This window comes from Choloepus didactylus, chromosome 9 (assembly GCF_015220235.1).
Source record: "Choloepus didactylus isolate mChoDid1 chromosome 9, mChoDid1.pri, whole genome shotgun sequence".
Classification (NCBI taxonomy): domain Eukaryota; kingdom Metazoa; phylum Chordata; class Mammalia; order Pilosa; family Megalonychidae; genus Choloepus; species Choloepus didactylus.
This window is the reverse complement of record NC_051315.1, coordinates 71,563,075-71,585,748: the sequence shown is the minus strand read 5'-3', so window position 1 is coordinate 71,585,748 and position 22,674 is coordinate 71,563,075. Positions and strand designations below refer to the sequence as shown.

General features: G+C 35.9%; 1 protein-coding gene across 8 annotated transcripts in view; it reads left to right on the top strand.

Annotated features, from left to right (window-relative positions):
* The window catches only part of CERKL (ceramide kinase like), a 245,433-nt gene that overhangs the window by 104,326 nt on the left and 118,433 nt on the right, over window positions 1-22,674 (top strand). For all 8 annotated transcript variants that reach the window (XM_037850466.1, XM_037850461.1, XM_037850463.1 and 5 more), the window contains 3 exons: window positions 147-278; window positions 5,694-5,757; window positions 10,633-10,775. In XM_037850466.1, the coding sequence (XP_037706394.1) occupies window positions 147-278; window positions 5,694-5,757; window positions 10,633-10,775 (339 nt within the window). The remainder of the gene's footprint in view (window positions 1-146; window positions 279-5,693; window positions 5,758-10,632; window positions 10,776-22,674) is intronic.

Here is a 22,674-nt window from a genome sequence, read left to right as displayed (position 1 = left end):
TTAAAATAATGCTGTATTCATGAAAACTCTTGCATGAGATTTCAAATAAAAATAGTAAATTCTCTTTAAATGTGTGTCTAACATTCTAATTAGTGTTAGAGCAAAGAAAAATGCTGACAGATTTTTAAACTGCATTTTCCTTTTAGGTTTTTCAAACAGACCAAAGTCATTAAAAGTACTCCTTAACCCTCAAAGTCATAAAAAAGAAGCTACCCAGCTCTATTATGAGAAGGTTGCACCTCTGTTGACGCTTGCAGGAATAAAGACTAATGTAACAAGTAAGTCATTTACAGAATATAATTTTACATTAAAAAAAGTTAAGGAAGTGAGGTAACCTAATGTTTTTTCCTAATCCAAATTTAGGATGCTACTTGTAATATTTAAAGGTTTTTATGTGCATTCATAACCTAGTGTAGCTGGCTTCAGGATTATAACTTAATTATTTTGTTTTCTTTTTTATTATATTATTTTTATTGCAATGTAAGTGTTTTCTCTTTAGAACAGTTGTTTAGGCTTTACAAATTATTAGGTATTATTTTAAAGGGAGCTGTACAAGTTTTGGTAGCTTCATTTAGATTTTTGTTGTTTACACATTATTTCTGCAGTTTGTCAAGCAATTGATTTTTGCTCACTTACATGTTTGATGTCTTTCCATGGAATCCTTCATTAGGTTGTTTCTGCTCTAACTCTGACCCCTGCTGGTTAGGTCAAAATGAAGCACTGAACTGCTGGTCTTAGATAAATTTAGAGCAGCCAGAAGCTTAAATTCATTATCTAAAATAAGAAAGGTGCTAGGCTTGTGCCAAGGAAAATGGAAATTTTCTAGTGCTAAAATTAATGGAAAGAAGATTAGTAACATTCTTTTTGGCTTTTTGAATTTGGTGGTCGAAGCTTCCTTTGTTTCCTGGAATCTCTTATTTTTCCCCTGATCATGGTGGGGGATGCGGTGGGGTAGAATTAAGGGGAAAGAGCTTCAATGCTATTGCGAATCACACCCTCACCTTTCCTGGCTTTATTTTTATGACTCCTTAATATACAATATAAATTTGCAATAAACTGTAATTGATGAACAGTGTCGCATAACAGGCCTGTTCAGAAGACAGGCCCAGGGTGTAATTAGAACCTCTTAGTACCAATTCTAAATTCCTGGGGAAGTGATTCAGAGTGATCTGGTTTTGCTCATCAGTGAATCAGAGGGTCTCACAATGTAAATAAGGTTACAGGACCATCTTTGTGGGAAGGACAGCCACCTCAGAAGTCATCTACAATAGGATTCAACAGAAACTACCATGAAAAACTCAAGAGGAATTTCCGAATTAAAATTAAGTTGTAGGAAAGAATTATGCTCTCGTATTTGTAACTTGTGGTTTAGTTAGAGATGATTTACAAGGAAAAGGGAAAATTCAAATCTATCATTTCTCTCTACAAAATGTTTTCAAAGATTGGCTGAAAGAAAACTTTCAAAATTCATGTTAGGGTGAGACTTGGAGTTTTTACATGAATGTGATATGCTTAGCTTAATAGACCAACCTCAGTTTCTGCTTCATAAAATTAATAATATTAAGATTTGACAATTTTTGAAGCAATTTTTCCATAAATTTCTTTTGAAAATCCATCTTACTCCATTAAAAAAATGTTTCATTTTGGCTTGTGCTGAAACTCAACTTCCTAATGAAGATCAGAATCTTGAAATATTTAGTTAAGGTTGAATCTCCCCTTTGATACCCCACCCCAATGCAAGATATTATCTAATACTGACATTAGAAGAACTCTGGAACCTGGAAAGAACGGAAGTATTTTCCTAATAACCGATTGTTACCCAAATCAAAGAACAGGAGTAGCAAACCCATGCTGGCATATATGATATCTTTTCTTTATCTTACTCCCAAAATAAAGCAGGCTGTAAGGAATACATCTTTAAGTGTGAGAAAGGAATTTTGAGAGATGGTAGATTTATGGGAAAATATGCAGAACAATAAAGTTAAAATGGCAGGAGAGAAATCGGACTGAAAAGAACTGCAGAGGCCATCAAGTCCAACTCCCCCCCCCCCCCCCCACCATGTGGTGGAGCACCTGTGGCATGTGCCCTGTGGAGGATCACCCAGCCTTAGCTTGGGCATCAACACGAGAGGCTTTATGTGCCATTACTGGATGATACTGTGAGACATTCTTACTTTGAGTTCAGAGTCACTCTGCACTCATGCACATTAGAAAAAGTCACCTCCTCTGTGCTTAGAAAAAGGTGCACCTTATTCTGGGTTGATTCAGTGCAAGGCTATCCAGCATGCTGAATAGGAGCATTGGCTGGATTGCAAACCTGCCTGTCTCTTTGAGCAAGTGCCCTTGTGCTGGGTAGAAACTGCATAACCATCCATGGAGGCCATGTGAAGTGACACTTGCCTCCTTGTAATTTTTATCTACTTAATAAATGTGTATCTTCTCATGTATAAGCGTATTATACACGAGATATTTAAACACGGGTATCTTGTCTCTCTTTGATCTTGTTTGCCATGGGCTTACCCATCTCCTTCAGTCATACTTTGTATTAATGAAGCTTCTAGACCTTTTCCATCATCATAGTCAAAGATGCTTCTCTAAATGCAGCTTGATCACTGCCAGCTCAGGGCCCATGGGAGTGCCCAGTCCACCAGAGGAGATTTCCTACCTCCTAGCTAGTCCTGGGGAGGATTGTCATGAAAGTTGCGTTTGTTGTCAGCTTCCTCTTTTTGCCCCTCCTTATAGAATTATTTCTAACTTTTGCACTTTTACTAAGTCTCCTCCTTGTATTGTTTCCCATTGACTCTTTGTGGCTCTACTTAAAGCCTTCCCTTCTTTGGAAATGCCTACTGTCATTTCTCTTCCTGCAGGGAGCTAGACAATTTAATAAAACCAGAGTCACAAAAGATGTTAGTAGCCTGAGGTATTACTCGTTCCAGTTTTACCTGCAGTTTAATAAAAAAATGTCAATAGTAAATTTTCATGTACCATGTAAAGCTAGAGGGAGGGAGAAGTCTGGGCAGAGTGTTCTTTTCATAACCCACTTAAATAGTTGTGAATGTATAAGCCCAGTCCTGTTTCTGACACTGAGATGTGAGTTTAGGGAGTTAGAGCTTTATTCCTCAGGACAATGAAGAGCCATCAAAGGGTTTTACACAGGGAAGTGATATGATTGAACAAGTGTTTGAGAAAGGTCATCCAGGTGAACATTGGAGGTTAGAGGGATGCTGGTGAAGAGGCTATTGTAGTATTCATGTTTAAGACGGTGGTGACCAGATCTGAGGCATTAGGGGTGAGGAGTGGAGAGATGCCACAGCGTAATTAAAAGGCAAAATAGACTGGCATTGGCTATGGTTGGTTGTAGAGAGTAAGAAGAGGGTTAATCTCAGATGAAGTTCATTCTTTTCACTTGGGCAATATGGAGTGCATGATAGAAAACTAAAGGAACAATATATTTGAGAGAGAACATATTTAAAGTTGGACATGATAGATTCAGTTTTGAGCTGACAGATATAAAGTACCTATATGACAGGAAAGAAAATGACATGTCATTATCTTCTCATTACAGAATTTATCACCTGATCAAGAAATATTTCCTTATGTCTAAATCAATTCTCATCTGATTTTATGTCAACCTATTTCCTCATCAACATTCATTATCTGGAGCATTACTGGAGTAAAAAGTAATAGTTAAACTGGAGTCTGGGGAGAGAAGGAGGAATCCTAACAGTGGGAACTTACAAAGACCTGCAAATAGTGAAGACTATATTTCCTATACAGAAGGGGCATAGGATGGCAATGTCATTGGGAAAGGGAAATAGATCAAACAAGAGTCTAGGTTACTTATTTTGAAACTGTATTTGCCTAGCAGCCCAATGTTTAATGTATGTTTATTTCGGGCAGAATGATTTGAATCTGGATCTGTTTGGTTCCAGAGTCCATATTATCCTGTCAAATACATGTTTTGACTTATTCTACTGTAGCTGCATAATAGTCCAAATCACTCTCTATCCTTTTACCTTACATTATGTTTCTTTATAATAATATATTACCACTTTACATTGTATATTCATTTCTTTATTCATATATATTGTCTCTCACTCAGGAATGTAAACACTCTGAGGTCAAGAACTTTATTCATTTTGCTCATTATGCTAATATGTTTTGTAGAATTGGGTGGTCAGGTTTCTTTTGTGTTTTGTGTCTTTCTGTTCCAGATCAGTGATTTTATATAACTTTTAAAATGTTACTTTAAAAATTACTGTTCTTAGACAGTTTACATTAGTGTTTATTCAAATTCCATCTGCAAAATCAAAGGAAAAAGACTATTATTGCAAATTTTTCCTGAATATATATAGCATTCAGTCATAAAGTTCAGCCAAGTTTGTATTGGATTTGAAAAGCTAGGCCAAAATAAGCTTTGGTACAAGGGCAAGGCTTGATGAATTGAATCTCAGTATAAATACTTCTTCATAATATCCTTAATTGTGTTTAATGAGTGTATGTAAGACAGTTTATTATTTTGCATTTTCAGATTGCGACTATTTGCTGTGATTATAAATGATCAGTAGAAAACCTTTTATGTTAACTTAGCCTTACCATATTAATATGAATATTTGATATTTAGTTTTATTATAGCTTTCTTTTGATTAGGACTAAAGATAAAAAAGTTTTATTCATGTGAGTGTTAGCAACATTTGAATAAGCCATGGGAAAATTACAATGTAACACTGCTGGATGCAGAATGATTCTTTCAGACACTAAGACTAATAATTTTCAACAATATCTAAAAACATTGTGGGAGAAGCTTGAACTATGCTGGCACCAGGGGACAGACAGGCATGAAAGATTAATGTAATCTTGCATATAATGATGCACATTCTTACACAAAAAATCCATCTGCAATGTCATGTCAGTCAGCAGAATTCTTTGATGGGTGGATACAGCTGGGCCATCTCTTCTGGCAGAGCTGCTCTAGGAAATGCTAAATGTGGTTGCAGTGCTCGGTGCCATCTGCAGGATGCCACTTTATCCTGTCTTCGCTGGCATCTGCAGTACTTCATAGGGCATCAATGACTGAGCAGACAGCGATGCAGACTGACAGATTCGTTTTCTCTGAGGATCCGAGCTCTGGTGGGCCCGTGTGCCACCCTCCTCCTCCTCAGGTTTGGTGTTGGCTTTAGTTTACGTTTTTACACCCAACTCCTTTTTAGCCTAGCAGTTCCAGATACACGTTCCTCTGGTATGTAAATCTTACACTAACCATTCAACCAATTTATTCATTTAAGGTTGCCAAAACAATTTAACATTGACTGTTCGATGCTAGCTAATATACCTTATTTTCAAAATACTGCTGCTCCTAAGTTCCTGATTTAAAGGAAATGTGTATTATTTAGGGAACACTAAACAGGCCACAAGATGAATTATCTAACCGCTATGTGCAGGTTATCCCCAAATGACTTATGTAGTTGGAACAAATTGAGGACCTTCTTTTACATAAAGCTATTAAACACATCAGGCAGCTAACACTTAATCTTCTTTCTCATGATTTAAATATAAATATTCAAGAAAAAATGTTTTTTATGATCTTCCATATGTTTATCTTATTATTTTGCCAAACTAAGTTAAAAAGTGTAGATCATTGTTTAAATTTTTTACTTTGTGTGTGTGTGTTTTGTTTTTATTTTTTAAAATAGTAACAGAATATGAAGGGCATGCGCTGTCACTGCTTCAGGAATGTGAACTCCGTGGATTTGATGGGTAGGTTATATTGTCAATATATCATCTCTATATAAGCTTTTATTAGCTTATGTAAGTGTTTATATATTTGTACCTAGAATTTTAAATATTTTTAATGTTGGTTATTAGGCTTTATTTCATTCATATCTGTGTAATAATAATTAACATAATAATTATAATATGGCATGCCCAGCTACCTCACAGGATCTGGCAGAGACAAGCAAAAGAAGAGCTCTAATTATATACAGTGGAAAATCATAGTATACCCTACTATGTACCCACATATGCATCTAAAATCCTTAATTCTTGAATTTAACAAACTGAGTATCTAGAAAAGCATTATTTTGGTCATATGGCATAACTATACTGTGGTCTTCATTTTCGAATTTATTGATCATTTTAGTAGCTACCTGCTGGTTAATTTGGCAGTGATTGATCTGGGGGCAAATGTTTTATATAAAACAAATGTTATTTTCAGAATGAATAAAATATGATAATTTAATAATCTCTTATAATTTAGTGACTACCAAATAGGTTTTTTATTCATAGTAGGCATTTGAAACTGTTGTTTGCAGTGTACTGTCAGAATGTACAGAGATTACTCAATGGGGTGAAACATTAGAAACTAGGCTAGCAACATATACTTAAGTAGCTGTTTCTCAAAAATTAGCGGAATTGATTTGTTAAAGTGCTGGATTGATGTGTGAGGTGAAAACATATTCCTTTAGGGAAGATTTTTGCAAGGATGGATTTTGTAGGTTTTAAGAGGTGGCAAGTATGTGAATTATCTGTGTCACCTGGTGATGAGCAGGAGGGCAACAAAAGGCCCATATAAATTAGGAAGGGCAGTTGCGTCTTTCAACTTAAGTAAAAGGCTTTGATCTTCCAAACAAGTTATTAGAATGTTCCAGTGAGGGAAGTGACACAATCAAAATGAAGCATCAGCAGGGTAATTTTTCAGAAATACTTAGTATTTTTGATGAGAATAAAATAGCTGATGAAGAATAAAGTATAGTAAATAAAATGTGAGTTTCAAAAGGAATTTAATTGAGAGGGGTAAATCCAGATAGCAATACTAAATGTTAGGATGAAGAGTATGGGATAAGAGATTACCTCCAATGTGATTGGGAAAGCCATATGGACCACACTCCCCTTTGTCCAGTGTATGGATGGATGAGTAGAAAATGGGGGAAGAAAAAGAAAAGGCACCCAGTGTTCTTTTTTACTTTAATTGTTCTTTTTCACTTTAATTTTTATTCATATTATTTTTGTATGTATAGCAATGAAAATGTTCAAAAATTAATTTTGGTGATGAACACACAACTATATAATGGTACTGTGAATGATTGAATATATGCTTTGTATGACTGCATGGTATGTGAATATATTTCAATAAAAATGAATTTAAAGGAAAAAAAAAAAAAAGATGACCTCAAAGCTTTATATTTAGAGGTAGAGAGAAAGATTACTATGCTACATGTAGGAAATTATATTGCAAGTTCAAAGTTTAACAAAAGTAATTAGAGAAATTATGTCTACCTACCCCAGTACCCCCTCCACAGAGTGGTATAAGGTAACCCTGATAGCCTGTGGCACTTTGATGAGTGGCTCACATTTTTACAAGTACTTTAGCTTGAAATATCTCTGCCAGACTCTAGACCAGCTATTGATATGGATTGATTAGCAAATCACCTAAAGATTTGTAGATACAGAGCAGGGGGGTTAGATTAAAAAAAAAAAAAAAGAAACTGTGTATTATTTAGTAAAGCAAAATGATTTGGTAAATAATGTTTAAAAAGCACTATTTTGCTAAGATCTTGCATGTTTTTTTTTTTTTCTTTTTTTAAAAGAGTTACATATGTTTCTATGAAGACACATTGTGACATATTTCCAAAGCCAACAGGAACAGTTTAATTCATGACAGCTGGTGTACCACCCAAGTGTGTTCTGGCAAACACTTTCAGATCCACTGCTAACACTTGTAGGAGGGTTCAGCTTGCATATTGCCCTATTTGTACTGGCAATGGATAGGAAGTTTTATATAGGCAAAGAAAAGGGTAATATTAGGTAAAGATACTTGAAGAAGTAATAGCTGAATTTATGAGTATGACTGTAATTAAGCTTAATCTATAGCTTTTCTGCATTATAAACATTTTAACAGTTTGTTATTTGCTTCGGTGGGGTAATTTGTTGATGTAACCATTTTTTCTTTTGTTCATTTTACCATTAACTATATCCATAATAATCTAGACTTTATTTAGCTAAGATTGTTGTTCCCTAACACTGACCATGATATCTGTATTAGTTACCAAGGTCAAAAATTTATCTCTTTTCTCTAATTAATAAAGAAAAAGTCTAAACAAAAAATGCAATAATATACTCAATATTTCAAAGATGATATTGGTTGATAGACAAATGCATACACATTCGTTTAAAAAGAACATTTCTTATGGCCCTTTTAGAAAAGGGAATAGGGTCTAAGTCCCTGGTTGTATTTTTCTGGACAGAATCATTCTGCTTGGGGCTATAGAAGTTTACTTATTCTGAAAACAAGAAGTACCCACCTGCAAAGAATTATTTACTTTAAGGTTCATGTATTAGATTTTAGAGTTCTTAAGTGTGGTTAAATTAACTCATTATAAAGTTACACACACACCCCTTTTCTGTAGTTTCTAGACTCTTGTGATATTTTTGTATTGAGGATATTTCCTAGACTAAACAACTTTGAGCTTAATGATCCAGAAGCAGTCAATATAAATATATTCTTTCCTAACTCGTTCAACTTCACATTGGTTCTGTTAATAAACTGATTTGCAAAATAATAAAATGACCATAAAGTTACTTTCTCTGGATTTCATGTAGAGGAAAGGAGTATAATGTATTGAATAGGAGCACAGTCTCTAGGGCTAATTGTCTTGTTTCAAATACCTGTTGTATGATTTACTATTGGTATGATCTTGGAGAGTTACTTGATCTTTCTGTGCCTGAATTTCCTAATCTGTGAAAAGGATAATAGTATCTATTGCATGGAGTTATTGTTCAAATTAAATGACTTAGTACATGGAGAGTTCTGAGAACAGTGCTGGCACATAGTCATTGCACACTAAATAATACTGTATTGTTGTAATTACCATCATTTGAACTAGTTTCACAAGATTTAACATAGACTGTGTCATGAAAAAAGTTGAAAGGTTTTTCAAACAGAGCATGCTCATAGAAAAACTATCTCTACTAACTCCAGCATTGAGTTGACATGTACATGAGGCTGTACCTGGATGCAGGATTCCAGGGATCAAATGTTGCCAATCTACATGTAAGAGTCAAATTTTTGGTCCCAAGTTAGATGCTTTGTCAGATGACTTTAAGTAGTTCTTTAAAACCACACACATCTTGGCCAGTAGACTGGCATGGATCCAGGAGTTAAAGTTAAGTTCAAATGTTTGGAAATCTGCTCATAGAGATCTTGGAAATCAGACAGATAAGGCTTGAATCAAGTAGTAACTGACATATTGTTGGCTTGCAGTAGATAGAATTCCTTTCCTCTGATTCAGTGGCCATGTTGTGAACCACTGGGATCAGTTCATACATAAAAACAATAATGCTGCTAGCCAAAATGACAGAGATGCATAACCTCAGTCTCTTCTAACCAGGGTAGACCTGGATTGTCCAGTCTATGTGCAGCTATAGAATTCAACCTCACCCAGATGAAGGGATTAGAAGGTTCTGAAGGTGGAAGGAATCAAAAGCAAACGTACCCTTCAGCCTCTGGATATACCACATTCTGCAGCTTCCTAACCTTAGGGAACCAGCAACCTCTGCTGATTATGGCCCATGGGCTATTTTGTTGGCACATGGAGTTTTACAGTATATTAAATGCTGGTTGCCAATATTTAAAAATAGATGGCTCATTTCAAATCCAGATTCTAGTATCTCTAGAAAAATCATGTCTGGTTCTGCTTGGCCTACTTCTCCTATCATGAGAGTGGGCTGGGGCTGAGAAGCTGCTGCCCGTGTAGATAGGGCATACACTTCCATTCCTACTGGGTCCTTGTAGTCACTGGCTTTAGGACACCTGCTTACAATTATGAAAAATCTCCCTCCTTTAGGGTAAATTGTTGACATTTTTATACTAAAGATTATTTTGTATCTTTTAAATTCAGTGCTGGAGTTAACTCAATGCTGGAGTTAGTAGTGATTATAAAAGAAATTACTAATATCTTATGTATTACTTTTGTAGATTATTTTCCCTCTACAGGTCTATTCACCATAAAGTCTTAAAAAATTATGATGACTGCTAACTTGGGTCAAAGGATAGTAGCACTAATTTTGAAAGTGCCATATAATAGTAGTGTCAAAGAGATGAAAACCAGTTTAGGTTTGCAATGACTACATTCATATATACTAATGATAATTAGCAGTACCTTAAATTAAAGCTTCATATTTTATGTGATTTTTATTTCTGTCTGTCTGTTCAAAGCTATATTGAGAATTAGCAAGATTTTATGGCTTTCATTTGTGTTAGTCAAATGAATTGCAGATAACAGTATATTAACATAAGCAAAATGAGAATAATGTGCTCTCAGACATTAAAGCAAAATTACAGGTCAGATATGAATTAATTTGTTCAAATTCTTTCTGCAGCTTAACCCATTTAAACATATTTTGACTGTATGGGATTATCTGGGTATTGTATTTCTGAAATAAAATTTCCCTGTGTAGTGCTAGTGTCTTTGTATCCATGGACACATACGAAAATGTTTGAGGGAATGTGTGAGTGATCAGTCATATAAAATGGGTAAGATTAACAAAATATTTTGAAGCCTAGCTTTCATGAATTATTGCCCATTGTATTGAAGTTTTTTGTTCTTTTACTTAATTTCTCTTTTTTTTCCCTAGAGTTGTCTGTGTTGGGGGAGATGGATTTGCCAGTGAAGTAGCTCATGCTTTGCTTCTGAGGGCCCAGAAGAGTGCGGGGATGGAAGCAGACTGCATCCTGACCCCAGTCGGAGCACAGCTTCCTCTTGGTGTGATCCCAGCAGGCAAGAAGTGGCCATGGATTTATTCATTTAACCCCCCCCCCCCCCAAATCTTTCTCTTTTTTACTTTCTAACCTAGACAGTATAACACGGAGTTAAAAGTACGAACTTTAAGTCTAAAAATTCCAGAATTGACTTACAGCTTCTCTACCAGCAAATGTGAAGCCTTGGGCAGGTTGCTTAATCTTCTTGAGCCTCATTTTCTAAACCTGTAAAATAGGGTTAATACTTGTAAGATTCACTTCATGACAAGATTGTTGTGGTATTAAATTAGACAGTGTGTGTGTGTGAAAGGTTTACCATGTAAACAATCAATAAATGAGATTAATATCATTCTGCCTTTGCATAAAGAGGGCTAATGGCAGGCAGCACCAGACATGAAATTCCAATAAAAGGCCATGGCAGTCGAGCTGCTTACAATTTCATATGAGGTAAAATGCAGTAACTCAAAATTGCAGAAAAATAAGAAAAGGATTAATTTTTGCTGGAAGGAGGATCCAGGGTGCAAGAGGGTGAGCTCCCTAAGGGCCAAACCTTTAATCCTTTTTATTCATGGTTGCATCTCCAGCACCTAAAATAGAACATGACATAAAGTGAGTACTCAAAATTTATAAGGTGAGTAAATTTAAAGAAAACTTCATCAAGTCAGTAACATTTGGATTAGGCCCTAAAAATGGGTTGGATTTTGGCTGAAGAAATGAAAATGAGTTACTTTCTTGGTTGCAAAAATAACAAATGCAAAGTTAAACTCAGAAATGTTTGAGGAATGGAAAACAGGCAATTTATGGGGAGCAAATGTTGTTAAAATAGGCCCAATCCATGTAGATTCCTGGATGCCACAGCAAAAGGTCTGAATTGTATTTGACAAGCAGCTGGAAGCAATAGAAGGTTTTAGAGCAAGGAAGCAGCCTGATTATTAGTATTATTTTATACAGTTAACTCATCTGAAATTATTACTTAAGTGAACAATAGTGATGAAAAATGTTTTTTCCCCCATTTTCAGGTCATTACATATTATCTCTTATAGAAAAGCAGAAAAATAACTTTCCCTATGAAAATAGAGAATAATATGCATGGTTGAAAAGCCAACATTCTATCCATTTGATAACATTCATTGAGTAGGGATTTCATTATACTTAGTATTGTTAAATTGACAGAAACAAAAGATATCCAAATACTCTTTTAGAGTATAAAGTCTTTCATAAAAGCAAGAATTTAGGAGAGATATATGAAGATACATCCTAATAATTTAAAAATGTGGAGAGGAACCTGTAACAATTTCTAGTGCAAGACAACAAAATAACCTTAACTGAACTGGAAAAAAAAAATCATTTTGGACCAGCACTTTGACTTTTTTGTGTCATTTTAGTGGCTCTGACCGTGATGGTGAAATCTTTCCGATATTTCCCTCATGTAAATTGGACGTGTGTAGGTCACTGTTTCTCTTCATTAGTACTTACACTCCTGAGGTTATTCATTAACTGTCGTGCATCCAAAGATGTACTGCCCACAGGTATGCATTTGACATGAAGTGGATTGGCTACAAAGACTGGTGGTTATGCTTACCTTTTTAATATGTAACTCAGTTCTTGTAAAGGAATATCATCATGTTCTATAACTATTACACATTTAAAGCATCTTTCTCATCTTGAAAGCATTCTATATTAAAAGTGGCTATTTGTAGAAATGCCATTTTAAAGCTTCTTGTTTAGAAGATACCGCATGTTGCCAATACTCTGAGGGCTGTATAGGAGTTCCAGCTTAATGATCCCATCTAATAGGAGGAGGAAGTTGTGTATGGGATATATTTAATATGAGGACTCTGTGCCTACTCAGGGCTTTGATAGGCAGAAAATGGGAACAAGAGCTAGGCAGGAAGTTTCCAAGCTTCTAAACATGAGGAGACAGTCTGCTTTTGAAGCCATTTGCCCCCTGGAGAGAGACACCCAGAGGGAGAGTGTTTAGTAAATTACTCCACTGAGCCAACAGACTAAGCTGCTGAATTATGGTCAGATTCAAATGGATCAGATGTTGGGAAGCCTGTATTTGAACTGCTGGCCATTAGCGATGGTGTTTGTTGCCATGGGAACTGGTGCTAAGGAACTACACAGAGAAATTCCGATTAAAAGGGGAGGAGTGCGGAAAAAAAAGCCTGAGAGGCCATAAAAATAAAAAAGCAATCCAGTTGTTGTAAAACAAGGCTCAATCCATATACTGATGGCTGTGAGCCGTATATTCCTATAGAGTTTGCATAAATAAATTCATGCTTGCCAGTTAATTTGAGAAAAATAAAATATTGCCAAGGGACTGTTAATTTCTATGATATTTCAGGCAAAGAACCAAAGTATAGGTGCAGTTTTCATGAGAATTTTAGATATGCTTGACTAGGAAGTCATTACATCACATTTATCTGTTTGGATGTGGGAGACATTAACAGCCTTATGAATATTCATGGAGTCTGGTTAATTAAGTTAATTGTTCTGCAGAAGTACTTGCACTTCCAAGGACAATTTTTTTTTTTTCTTTTTTTGCCTCCATAGTTTCTGCCCAGTACCTTCATCCCTCATGCTTTATGTGAACTGCTGCTTCTGGTCTTACTCTTGGTACTTGGCACATTTTAGCAAGTCTGGGGAGGGGATGGTGGGTAAAGGAGCTCGTGGTGTTCAGAAAAATGTTTTCAGATTAATTAAAATGTTTACCTTGAGCTAGAACATTTATAGCTTTTGTGAGAACATTAAAATTACATCATTACTTATGTAAGCAGCGTGTTCTTTTGTCGTGTAGACATCTTTTGAAATAGAGTACAATTTCCTGAAGCAAAATGTGATCCATCTTTCAGATTATCCAAACAAATATATAGGACAATCTCTAGTTTTATAATGTTGAATACATTATCCTTGAAACTTTCCTTTTCTCCTTACATTGGAAAAAACCATGTTTAAGGACTAAGGTACAGATTAATCAGAGTAGATGGTGACCAAAGTTTGCTGAATTCTGGTCATGCTTATTTATCACTGCAAAGTTCTACAGATTTAAGGAAAAATTGCAGAGCGTTTCTTTAGAATTCTAAAAGAATTTGTGCTTGACCACATTCAACTTCTTGAGTCATAATATGTGTCATTCTCTATTGTACATGACAACATTACATTATGTTTTTTAATAGCTTTTCTAGAAGAATGCTTTCATGGTCTGCTTCTAATTAACCATGGTAATGGAGGAAATGTGTTTCATGGAGTACAGTAATCCATCGATAATCCTAAATATCTCACTCTAATTATGTGGCCTCCTCCAAAACATTTACCATAAATCTGATTGGAAAAGAAAATAGATTGATTTGTTCCCCCCCCCCCATTCCAAATTATTTAGCAATTAAATGGCCAAAGGGCAGGCTGTAGAAGGCTAAAAGATAACTGAAAAGGCCTCAGTAACCAACTGCTGGGTAAAGAGCCACTGAATAACAGGTTTGTAGAGCACTTATTCTCAAACCTGAGGGGTGCCTAGGAATCACTCTGAGATTTGCTAAAATGCAGGTACCTGGGCCCCAGTCCTACAGAGTTTGTTTCTATGGATTGTTGGGGAGACCCATGAATTTGCATTTTTTAAACAACCCCCCAGGTATTGTTGATACTGCTGATCCATGGACCATATATTTTAGAGGAGTACTCTCCAAAGTTGATTGTGCATACAAATCACCTGGGGATCTTTTAAAGTGAAGTTCAGTAGGTCAGGAGTGGGCCTGAGATTCAGCATCTTAAGTGCCCCAGTGATTGCTGCTGGACTGTGGGCCTTATTCTGAGCCACACAGGTCAGAACATAACTTGCCTTTTGGTGAATCAATTGAAAGCACCTTAACAATTGGTTGAGGTGGGCTTTACTTTTCTTTGCATTGGTATTACTAGTGGCCTGGTGATCATTGCTTAGATAGGTACCCAAAGATGATTATTTTAATGACAGTCTTGGTTGATAGTGGCTGAGCTGCCTCAGGATTTTCAATTGATCAACTGAAACACATACCAGATCAAAGGGTCACAAATTGAAGAGATGACCTGGTGACCACACAGGGTTGCTCCTGATTGACAAGTCCGGGGAACTAGCCTTTTGCCTTGATAACTCTAATAATACCACATGCATGCATTCTCAGCTCTTGGCTGTTGTTGTACTTCTTTCCCATATTTCTTCCTTAATTCAAGGATAATTGTAGCTAATTCACTTCTTAACCATATTAGGCTGTGTTAACCTCTTGGGAATGAGAGGAGCTAGCTGGGTATCTTCTCCTTCTGAAGCAGGCCCTTTATTCCAAGATCTCAGACACACAAATTTTATAGGAGCCTAACTTGGGTGAACTCTTCCCTTCTGCAATCTGGTGGGGAAAATCCATGTAGGTTTTAAATTATCCCAATAGTTATGGAAATCAGAAATCAACCTATAATGTCTCAGTACAGATTTTCATACTAGAGAATACACATGGAATCAAATACTATCTTCATATAGAACTTTTGGTCTGTCAGGTAATAGAGGGGATTCCCATTTGGGTGGGAACTTATCTCTAAGAGTCATTAAATATATTTAGAGCATGGTTTGTGTACCTTACTGTGACATTGTCTTTTTTCTTAGTTATCTGTCTTTTTATTTATTTTTTATGAATTTGTCTCTGTTCATCAGAGTCACCTTTCAACTTTTGGTGTTCATTTTGGTATAGAAGTTAAAAGCTCATTTATTAGAGTTGCATGGAGTAGGCTTTGATGTAGCTAGCATTTTTGGTAGAAAATAGACATTTTGCAATGGAAAAAGCTATGAGTAAGTAGATATTATAAACTCTTTAACTAATTTTTAAGTTATTTGAAGATTTAACAAATAATTTAGCAAATATTCACTGTGCAGCCAAGCTGTAAATAAAAATGACATTCTCTACTATAAAAAAAATTCAGAGAAAGGAGACCAACCTCCAAAGCAAATCTGAAGTAACAATACAATGTGATGTATGCTATCGATACACAAAAGAGGAAGCAATTAATTATGCCTAAGGGTGTAAAGAAAAGCAATAAAGGAGTGACATTAAAAAAAGCTTTATTCACATGATACATCATATGCTTTACTGCCCATGTTTCAAATTTATATCCCTATCCCCCAACATGGTTTATTCTCCTAAAAGTTTATTAGTCATTTATCTTTTTGATATTTTTATCAAACGGTAATATCTAAAGTTTCTAATAGTCTATGGAACAGGGACTTCTTTATGGAGAGAAAGAACAGAGAAAGTATTTTTGCCAGTGGGAAAAAATACATATACAACACACAAAATATATATACACACATGCATATATACTCACATACTAACCAACATCCATATACATGCACACATATAAATATAATAAAAATGAATTTGAAAATAGCTTGAATTCTGATATAGATGATTGAAAACTGTACTTATTGTTCCTAATTACATTCCATGAACAAGAATTGAGCAAAAGTTTGCATGTTTGAGATGCATCTTTATAAATCGAGTCATGACCTTTAAAGGACAATTACCAGAAACTTCAAAATACATGTGTCAGAATGACACCAACTGAAAATAATGCTAAATCTTTAATAGCATTAAAAGTATAAAAATAAGGCTTATTTCCTTATCTAATGCAATAGAAGGCATGTAATATAATCTATGAAGTATTCTCCCCCGTCGCTCCCAATTAAATCTGAGTCTACTTAAGATGGTAGATCCAACTACCTGTTTATAGAAAACAGAGAGGAGAGAACATTCTGTTAAACATCATCATGAGGATAGAATCAGCCAAATTCAATATATGAGAAATCCCACAGGAAAATTAATCCAGTTTCTTCAATGCATAAATAACATTAAAGAAGGAGGAAGAGTAAAAGTAGGGGGAAGTATAATATATTAGAAGAGATTTAAGATAGATGTTAACCAAATACAATATATATACCTTGTTGGGATCCGAATTCAAATAAATCAACTGAAAAAAAAAAAAAGACTTTTAGAGACAATCAGGAAAAACATAACATGGACTGGGTATTAGATGCTTCTTTAGAGTAGTGTTAACATAGTGTTTCATGGGGTGTGATAATAGTATTTTGGCATTTTTAAAAAGTCCTTATCTGCTAGAGATACACACAGAAGTATTTAGAAAATTTATAATTCATATATTTAAAAGTACTTCAGAAAACAGAGTACAAGGGGGAGATAAACAATGGCAGAAAGTTGATAATTGCTGAAGCTAGGTAATGAGTACATGGGACTTTATTCTGTTCTATTCCTTCTAATTCTAAATTTTGAGTATTAATTTGATTTTTATAACATTTTTTAGAGAAGTTGTAGGTTTACAGAAAAGTCATGTAGTAAGTACAGCATTCCCATGTACTGCCTGCCCCCCATTATTAATACTTTGCATTAGTGTGGTAACTCTGTTACAATTGATGAAAGAATATTATACTTGTAGTATTTTTTTTAATTTTTATTTTGAAATAAATTCAAACTAAAAGTAACAGTTGCAAAAATAATACAAACCCCATACACAGAACTCCAGCATACCCCAACCCCCCTCCACCGATACCCCAATCTACCAACTTTATTATTTTGTCACTTTACCATTTCTTTCTTTCCTTCCTTCCCTCCCTCCCTCCCTGTCTATCATCCATCATCTATTGCTCTGTCTTCTGAACACAGAGAGCAAGTTGCATACATCCTTGAACAAATGATAAAATTCACATATACATTTCCTATGAACAAGAATATTCATTTATGTAATCACATTAGTGTATTTAAGAAGTTCAAGAGATTTAACATTGATATAAAGCTTACATTCTATATTTCGTTTTTTTCTTATGTCCCAATTGTGTCTTTTGAGCCTTTTCTCCCCATTCTTAGATCTCATCCAGGATCATCTATGGCATTTAATTGTCATTATCTATTTAGACAGTCTTATTTTTCAATTGTGGAAACATATATACACCATAAATCTTCCCATTCCACCCCTTCTCAAGCATTCCATTTAGTGGGATTAATCACATTCACAATGTTGCAATGCCATCACCTTCCCACCATCCATTACTAGAAATTTCCCTTCACTCCAAACAGAAACCCTACACTCATTTCTTATTAACTCCCCATTGCCCCTTCCCCCACTTCTCGTAACCCATACTCTACTTTTCATCTCTGTGATCATATTCTCTGATACTTTCTTTGTGCTTACTGTGGGGTTTACATTTAACATCTTAAGTCTATAACAATCTTGTTTTCTTTGATACCAACATAACTTCAATATGACACATAAACTATGTTCCTATACTCCTCCATTCCCCCACCTTTATATAGTTCTTGTCAAAAATTACATATTTTATACTGAGTCCAAAACCACTGATTTATCATTATACTTTATGTGTTTTAGATCCTGTAGGAAGTAAATAGTGGAGTTACAAATCAAAAATACAGCAGTATTGGTTTATATTTACCATGTGATCTTTACTGGAAATCTTTATTTCTTCATGTGGTTTCAGTCAATTGTTTAGTGTCCCTTCCTTTCAGCCTGCACAATTCCCTTTAGCATTTCTTATAGGACTGATCTACTGGTGATGAAGTCCTCAGCTTTTGATTATCCAGGAATGTTTTTATCTCCCTCTCATTTTTAACCTCCAGACGTTTGTGAATTTTCTAAGTCTCTGGTGGTTATTGACTTCTATTTGTATTCCATTGTGGTCAGAGAATGTTCTTTGAATAATTTCAATTTTTTAAAATTTATTGAGGCTTGTTTTATGACCCAGCCTATGGTCTATTCTGGAGAAAGTTCCGTGATCACTAGAGAAGAATGTGTGTCCTGGTGATTTGGGATATAATGTTCTATATGTCTGTTAAATTTCTCTATCTCTCTCTCTCCTTTCTTTGTTTCTCTGTCGGTAGGGCTCTCTTTAGTATCTGAAGTAGGGCAGGTGTTTTAGTAGCAAAATCTCTCAGCATTTGTTTGTCTGTGAAACATTTAAGCTCTCCCTCAAATTTGAAGGAGAGTTTTGCTGGATAAAATATTCTTGGTTGGAAATTTTTCTCTCTCAGAATTTTAAATATGTTATGCCACTGCCTTCTCACCTCCATGGTGGCCGCTGACTAGTCACTACTTAGTCTTACATTGTTTCCTTTGTATGTGGTGAATTGCTTTTCTCTTGCTGCTTTCAGAACTTGCTCCTTCTCTTCAGTGTTTGAGAGTCTGATCAGAATATGTCTTGGAGTGGGTTTATTTGGATTTATTCTATTTGGAGTTCACTGGGCATTTATGCTTTGTATATTTATATTGCGTAGAAGGTTTGGGAAGTTTTCCCCAACAATTTCTTTGAATACTCTTTCTAGATCTTTATCCTTCTCTTCCCCTTCTATGACACCTATGAGTCTTATATTTGGACTTTTTATTTTATCTGTCATATCCCTGAGGTCCATTTCTATTTTTTTTATTTTTTTCCCAATTCTTTCTTTTGTTCTTTCATTTTCCATTGTGTGGTTCTTGAGGTTGCTGAGTCATTGTTCAGCTTCCTCTAGTCTTGAACTATGAGTATCCAGAATCTTTTTAATTTGGTCAACAGTTTCTTTTATTTCCATAAGATCATCTATTTTTTTAATTACTCTTGCAATTTCTTCTTTATGCTCTTCTAGGTTCTTCTTCATGTCCTTTATATCCTGTTCCATGCTCTTCTTCATGTCCTTTATATCCTGTGCCATGCTCTTGTTGTTTGTCTTTAGTTCTTTGATTAATTGCTCCAAGTACTGTATCTCCTCTGATCTTTTGATTTGAGTGTTTGGGTTTGGGTTATCCATATCGTCTGTTTTTTTTCATATGCTTTAAAATTTTCTGTTGTTTTTGGCCTCCTGGCATTTGCTTTACTTGGTAGGATTCTTTTGGACATGAAGGATTATTCAGACACCAATCTCTAATTTGTCGTATCTACAGCTTGGTGGCATACACTTTAACTAACCAGCAGATGGCGTCTGCGAGTCACCTATTCCCCTCAAGTCAGTTCTCCCCAACTTTGTCTTTGTGGTGTGTAGGGGTCTGGTTCTTGTGGGGTCCAATTGGTGCACCAAGTTTGGGTGTGTTGTTGGTGCTTTCAGCCCTGAATGTGGGGCATGTGTCTGAGCGGTTAGGGAGGCAGAACAGCTTTAATAATCAAACCTCCCAGGTGTTCCTGGGGATTTAAGGCTGTTACAAGAATCTAAACCTTCATTTCAGTCTCACCACAGATTGTCTCTGCTGCTGCAAGTCCTTGGTATTGGCGTAGGGTCCCTGGGATTTCTGGGTGGGTTCCTCTTCCCAGCCATGCCCTTCTAGGGCCTCTGTTGAGGGAAGGCTGTGCTACGTCACAAGTGCATGCCGTCCCTCAAGGGAAGCCCTGGGCCGCCAGGCTGTGCAGGGGAGTTCCCAGCCTGCTGTAAAGATGGCTGATTGGGGCATGCTAATTTCCCCCTTTTCACACAGCTCTGCCTTCCCAGCTCTGGGACCATTAGCTGTGGGTGTGTGAAAGGCTATTGTCCACAACTGATATTGTGGCATGTGCGCAGTGTTGCCGGAAACACTTCCTGTCACACTGGGTCCCTTGGCATGGCTCTGGGCTGTGGCTCCGATACTGGGCAGGAGTTTTCCCAGCCAGCTGGGAAGATGGCTGCAAGTGGTGTGGTTTTTTTCCCCTTTTGGCTCACCTCTGCCTTCCTTGCTCCAAGACAACTCGCAGTGGGTGTGTGAAAGGCTATCTTCCATGCCGGATATTGAGGTGTTCACACAACCCTTTCCTGCCATGTTTCATTGTGTGGTTCTCGCTCCCGTATCTGTAGCCACTTTTGGGTTTTTTTAAAAAATAACTAGTCCACCTCCAAATGCCAACCCATGGTTTCCCACACCACAGGGTGACTGCCGGACATTCAGTGGACTGCTGCCTTGTTTCAGAACACAGACACCCAGTTTCACCAAGTGCACCGCCCCTATGGATTTAGCATACCTTGTCCAGCTGGTGCATCGCTGGAACTGGTGTTCTGGGTCACTTTCTGGCCTGTATCTAGCATTTTTTGTGGAGGTGTTTTTTGCCCTGTCTCTCCTAGCCGCCATCTTAGGTTCTCCTATACTTGTACTATTAACTATAGTCCATAGTTTACATTAGGGTACATTTTTTTCTGTACATACCACCCTGTTATTAACACCTTGCATTACTGTGGTACATTTGTTCATGAAAGAATACTTTTATAATTGTACTATTACCTATAGTCCATTGCTTGCAATAGGGTTCACTGTGTTGTACAGTTCTATGTTTTATCTTTTAATTTTTATTCTAGTAACATATTTATGCCCTAAAATTTCTCCTTTTAACCGCAATTGCATCTGTAATTCAGTCCTGTTAATTACACTCATAATGTTGTGCTGCAATCAGCACCATCTATTTCCAAGGCTTTACAATCAACCCAAATAGAAATTCTGGACAACTTAAGCATTAATTCACCATTCCCTACCCCAAATCCAGCCCCTGGTAGCATATATTCTATATTCTAACTTTCTGAGTTTGCTTATTATAATAATTTCATATGATTTAGTTCGTAGAATATTTGTCCTTTTGTGTTTGGCTTACATTACTCAACAATGTCTTCAAGGTTCATCCATGTACTGGCATGAAATAGAACTTCATTCCTTTTTAATGCTGAATAATATTCCATTGTGTGTATATACCACATTTTGTTTTCACATTCATTGGGTGATGGACACAGGGTTTGCTCTGATCATTTGACAATTGTGAATAATGCCACTATGTACATCAGTATGCAAATATATGTGTTCAGTCTCTGCTTTCAGTTTTTTTTTTTTTGAGGGGGGTATATGCCTAGTAGTAGGATGCAGAGTCATATGGTAATTCTATACGTAGCTTTCTGAGCACTTGCCCAACTGTCTTCCACAGTGGCTGCACCATTATACATTCCCATGAGCAATAAATGAGTGTTACTGTGTCTCCATATCCTCTCTAACACTTGTACTTTTCTGTTTTTTTTTTTTTAAATAGTAGCCATTCTAGTGGGTGTGAAATAATATCTGTGTGGTTTTGATTTGCATTTTCCAAATAGCTAATGATGTTGAAAATCTTTCATGTACTTTTTAGCCATTTTTATATCCTCTTTGGACAAATGTCTATTCAAGTCTTTTGCCCATTTTTAAGTTGGGTTGTTTGTTTTTTTTCTCATTGCTGAGTTGTAGGATTTATTTATATATTCTGGATATTAAACTTATACTGGATATGTGGTTTCCAGGTATTTTTTCCCATTGAGTAGGTATATTTTCACTTTCATAATAAAGTCCTTTGATACACAAAAGTTCTTAATTTTAGTGAGGTCCCATTTATCTCTTTTTTCTTTTGTTGCTTACGCTTTGGGTAACATTGCGTAACACAAGATCCTGAAGATACTTTCCTACATTTTCTTCTAGAAGTTTTATAGTCCTGGTTCTTTTATTTTAGTCTTTGATCCATTTTGGTCATCTTACATCTGTGTGTAAGGTGTGAGAAAGGTGTCCTCCATTCTTCTGCATGTGGATATCCCAGCACCATTTGTTGAAGAGACTATTATTTCCCAGTTGAGTGGATCTGGCAGCTTTGTCAAAAACCAATGTGCCATAGAGGTAAAGGTCTATTTCTGATTTCTCAGTTTAATTCCATTGTTCTATATATCTATCCTTGTGCCAGTACCATGCTGTTTTGACAACATGGCTTTGTAAAAACCTTTAAAGTCAAGAAATGTGAGTCCTCCAACTTTGTTCATCGTTTTCAAGATGGTTTTGGTTATTTGGGGTCCCTTGTCCTTCCAAATAAATTTGATAATTGGCTTTTCTGTTTCTGCAAAGTATGCTTTGGAATTTTGATTTGGATTGTGTTG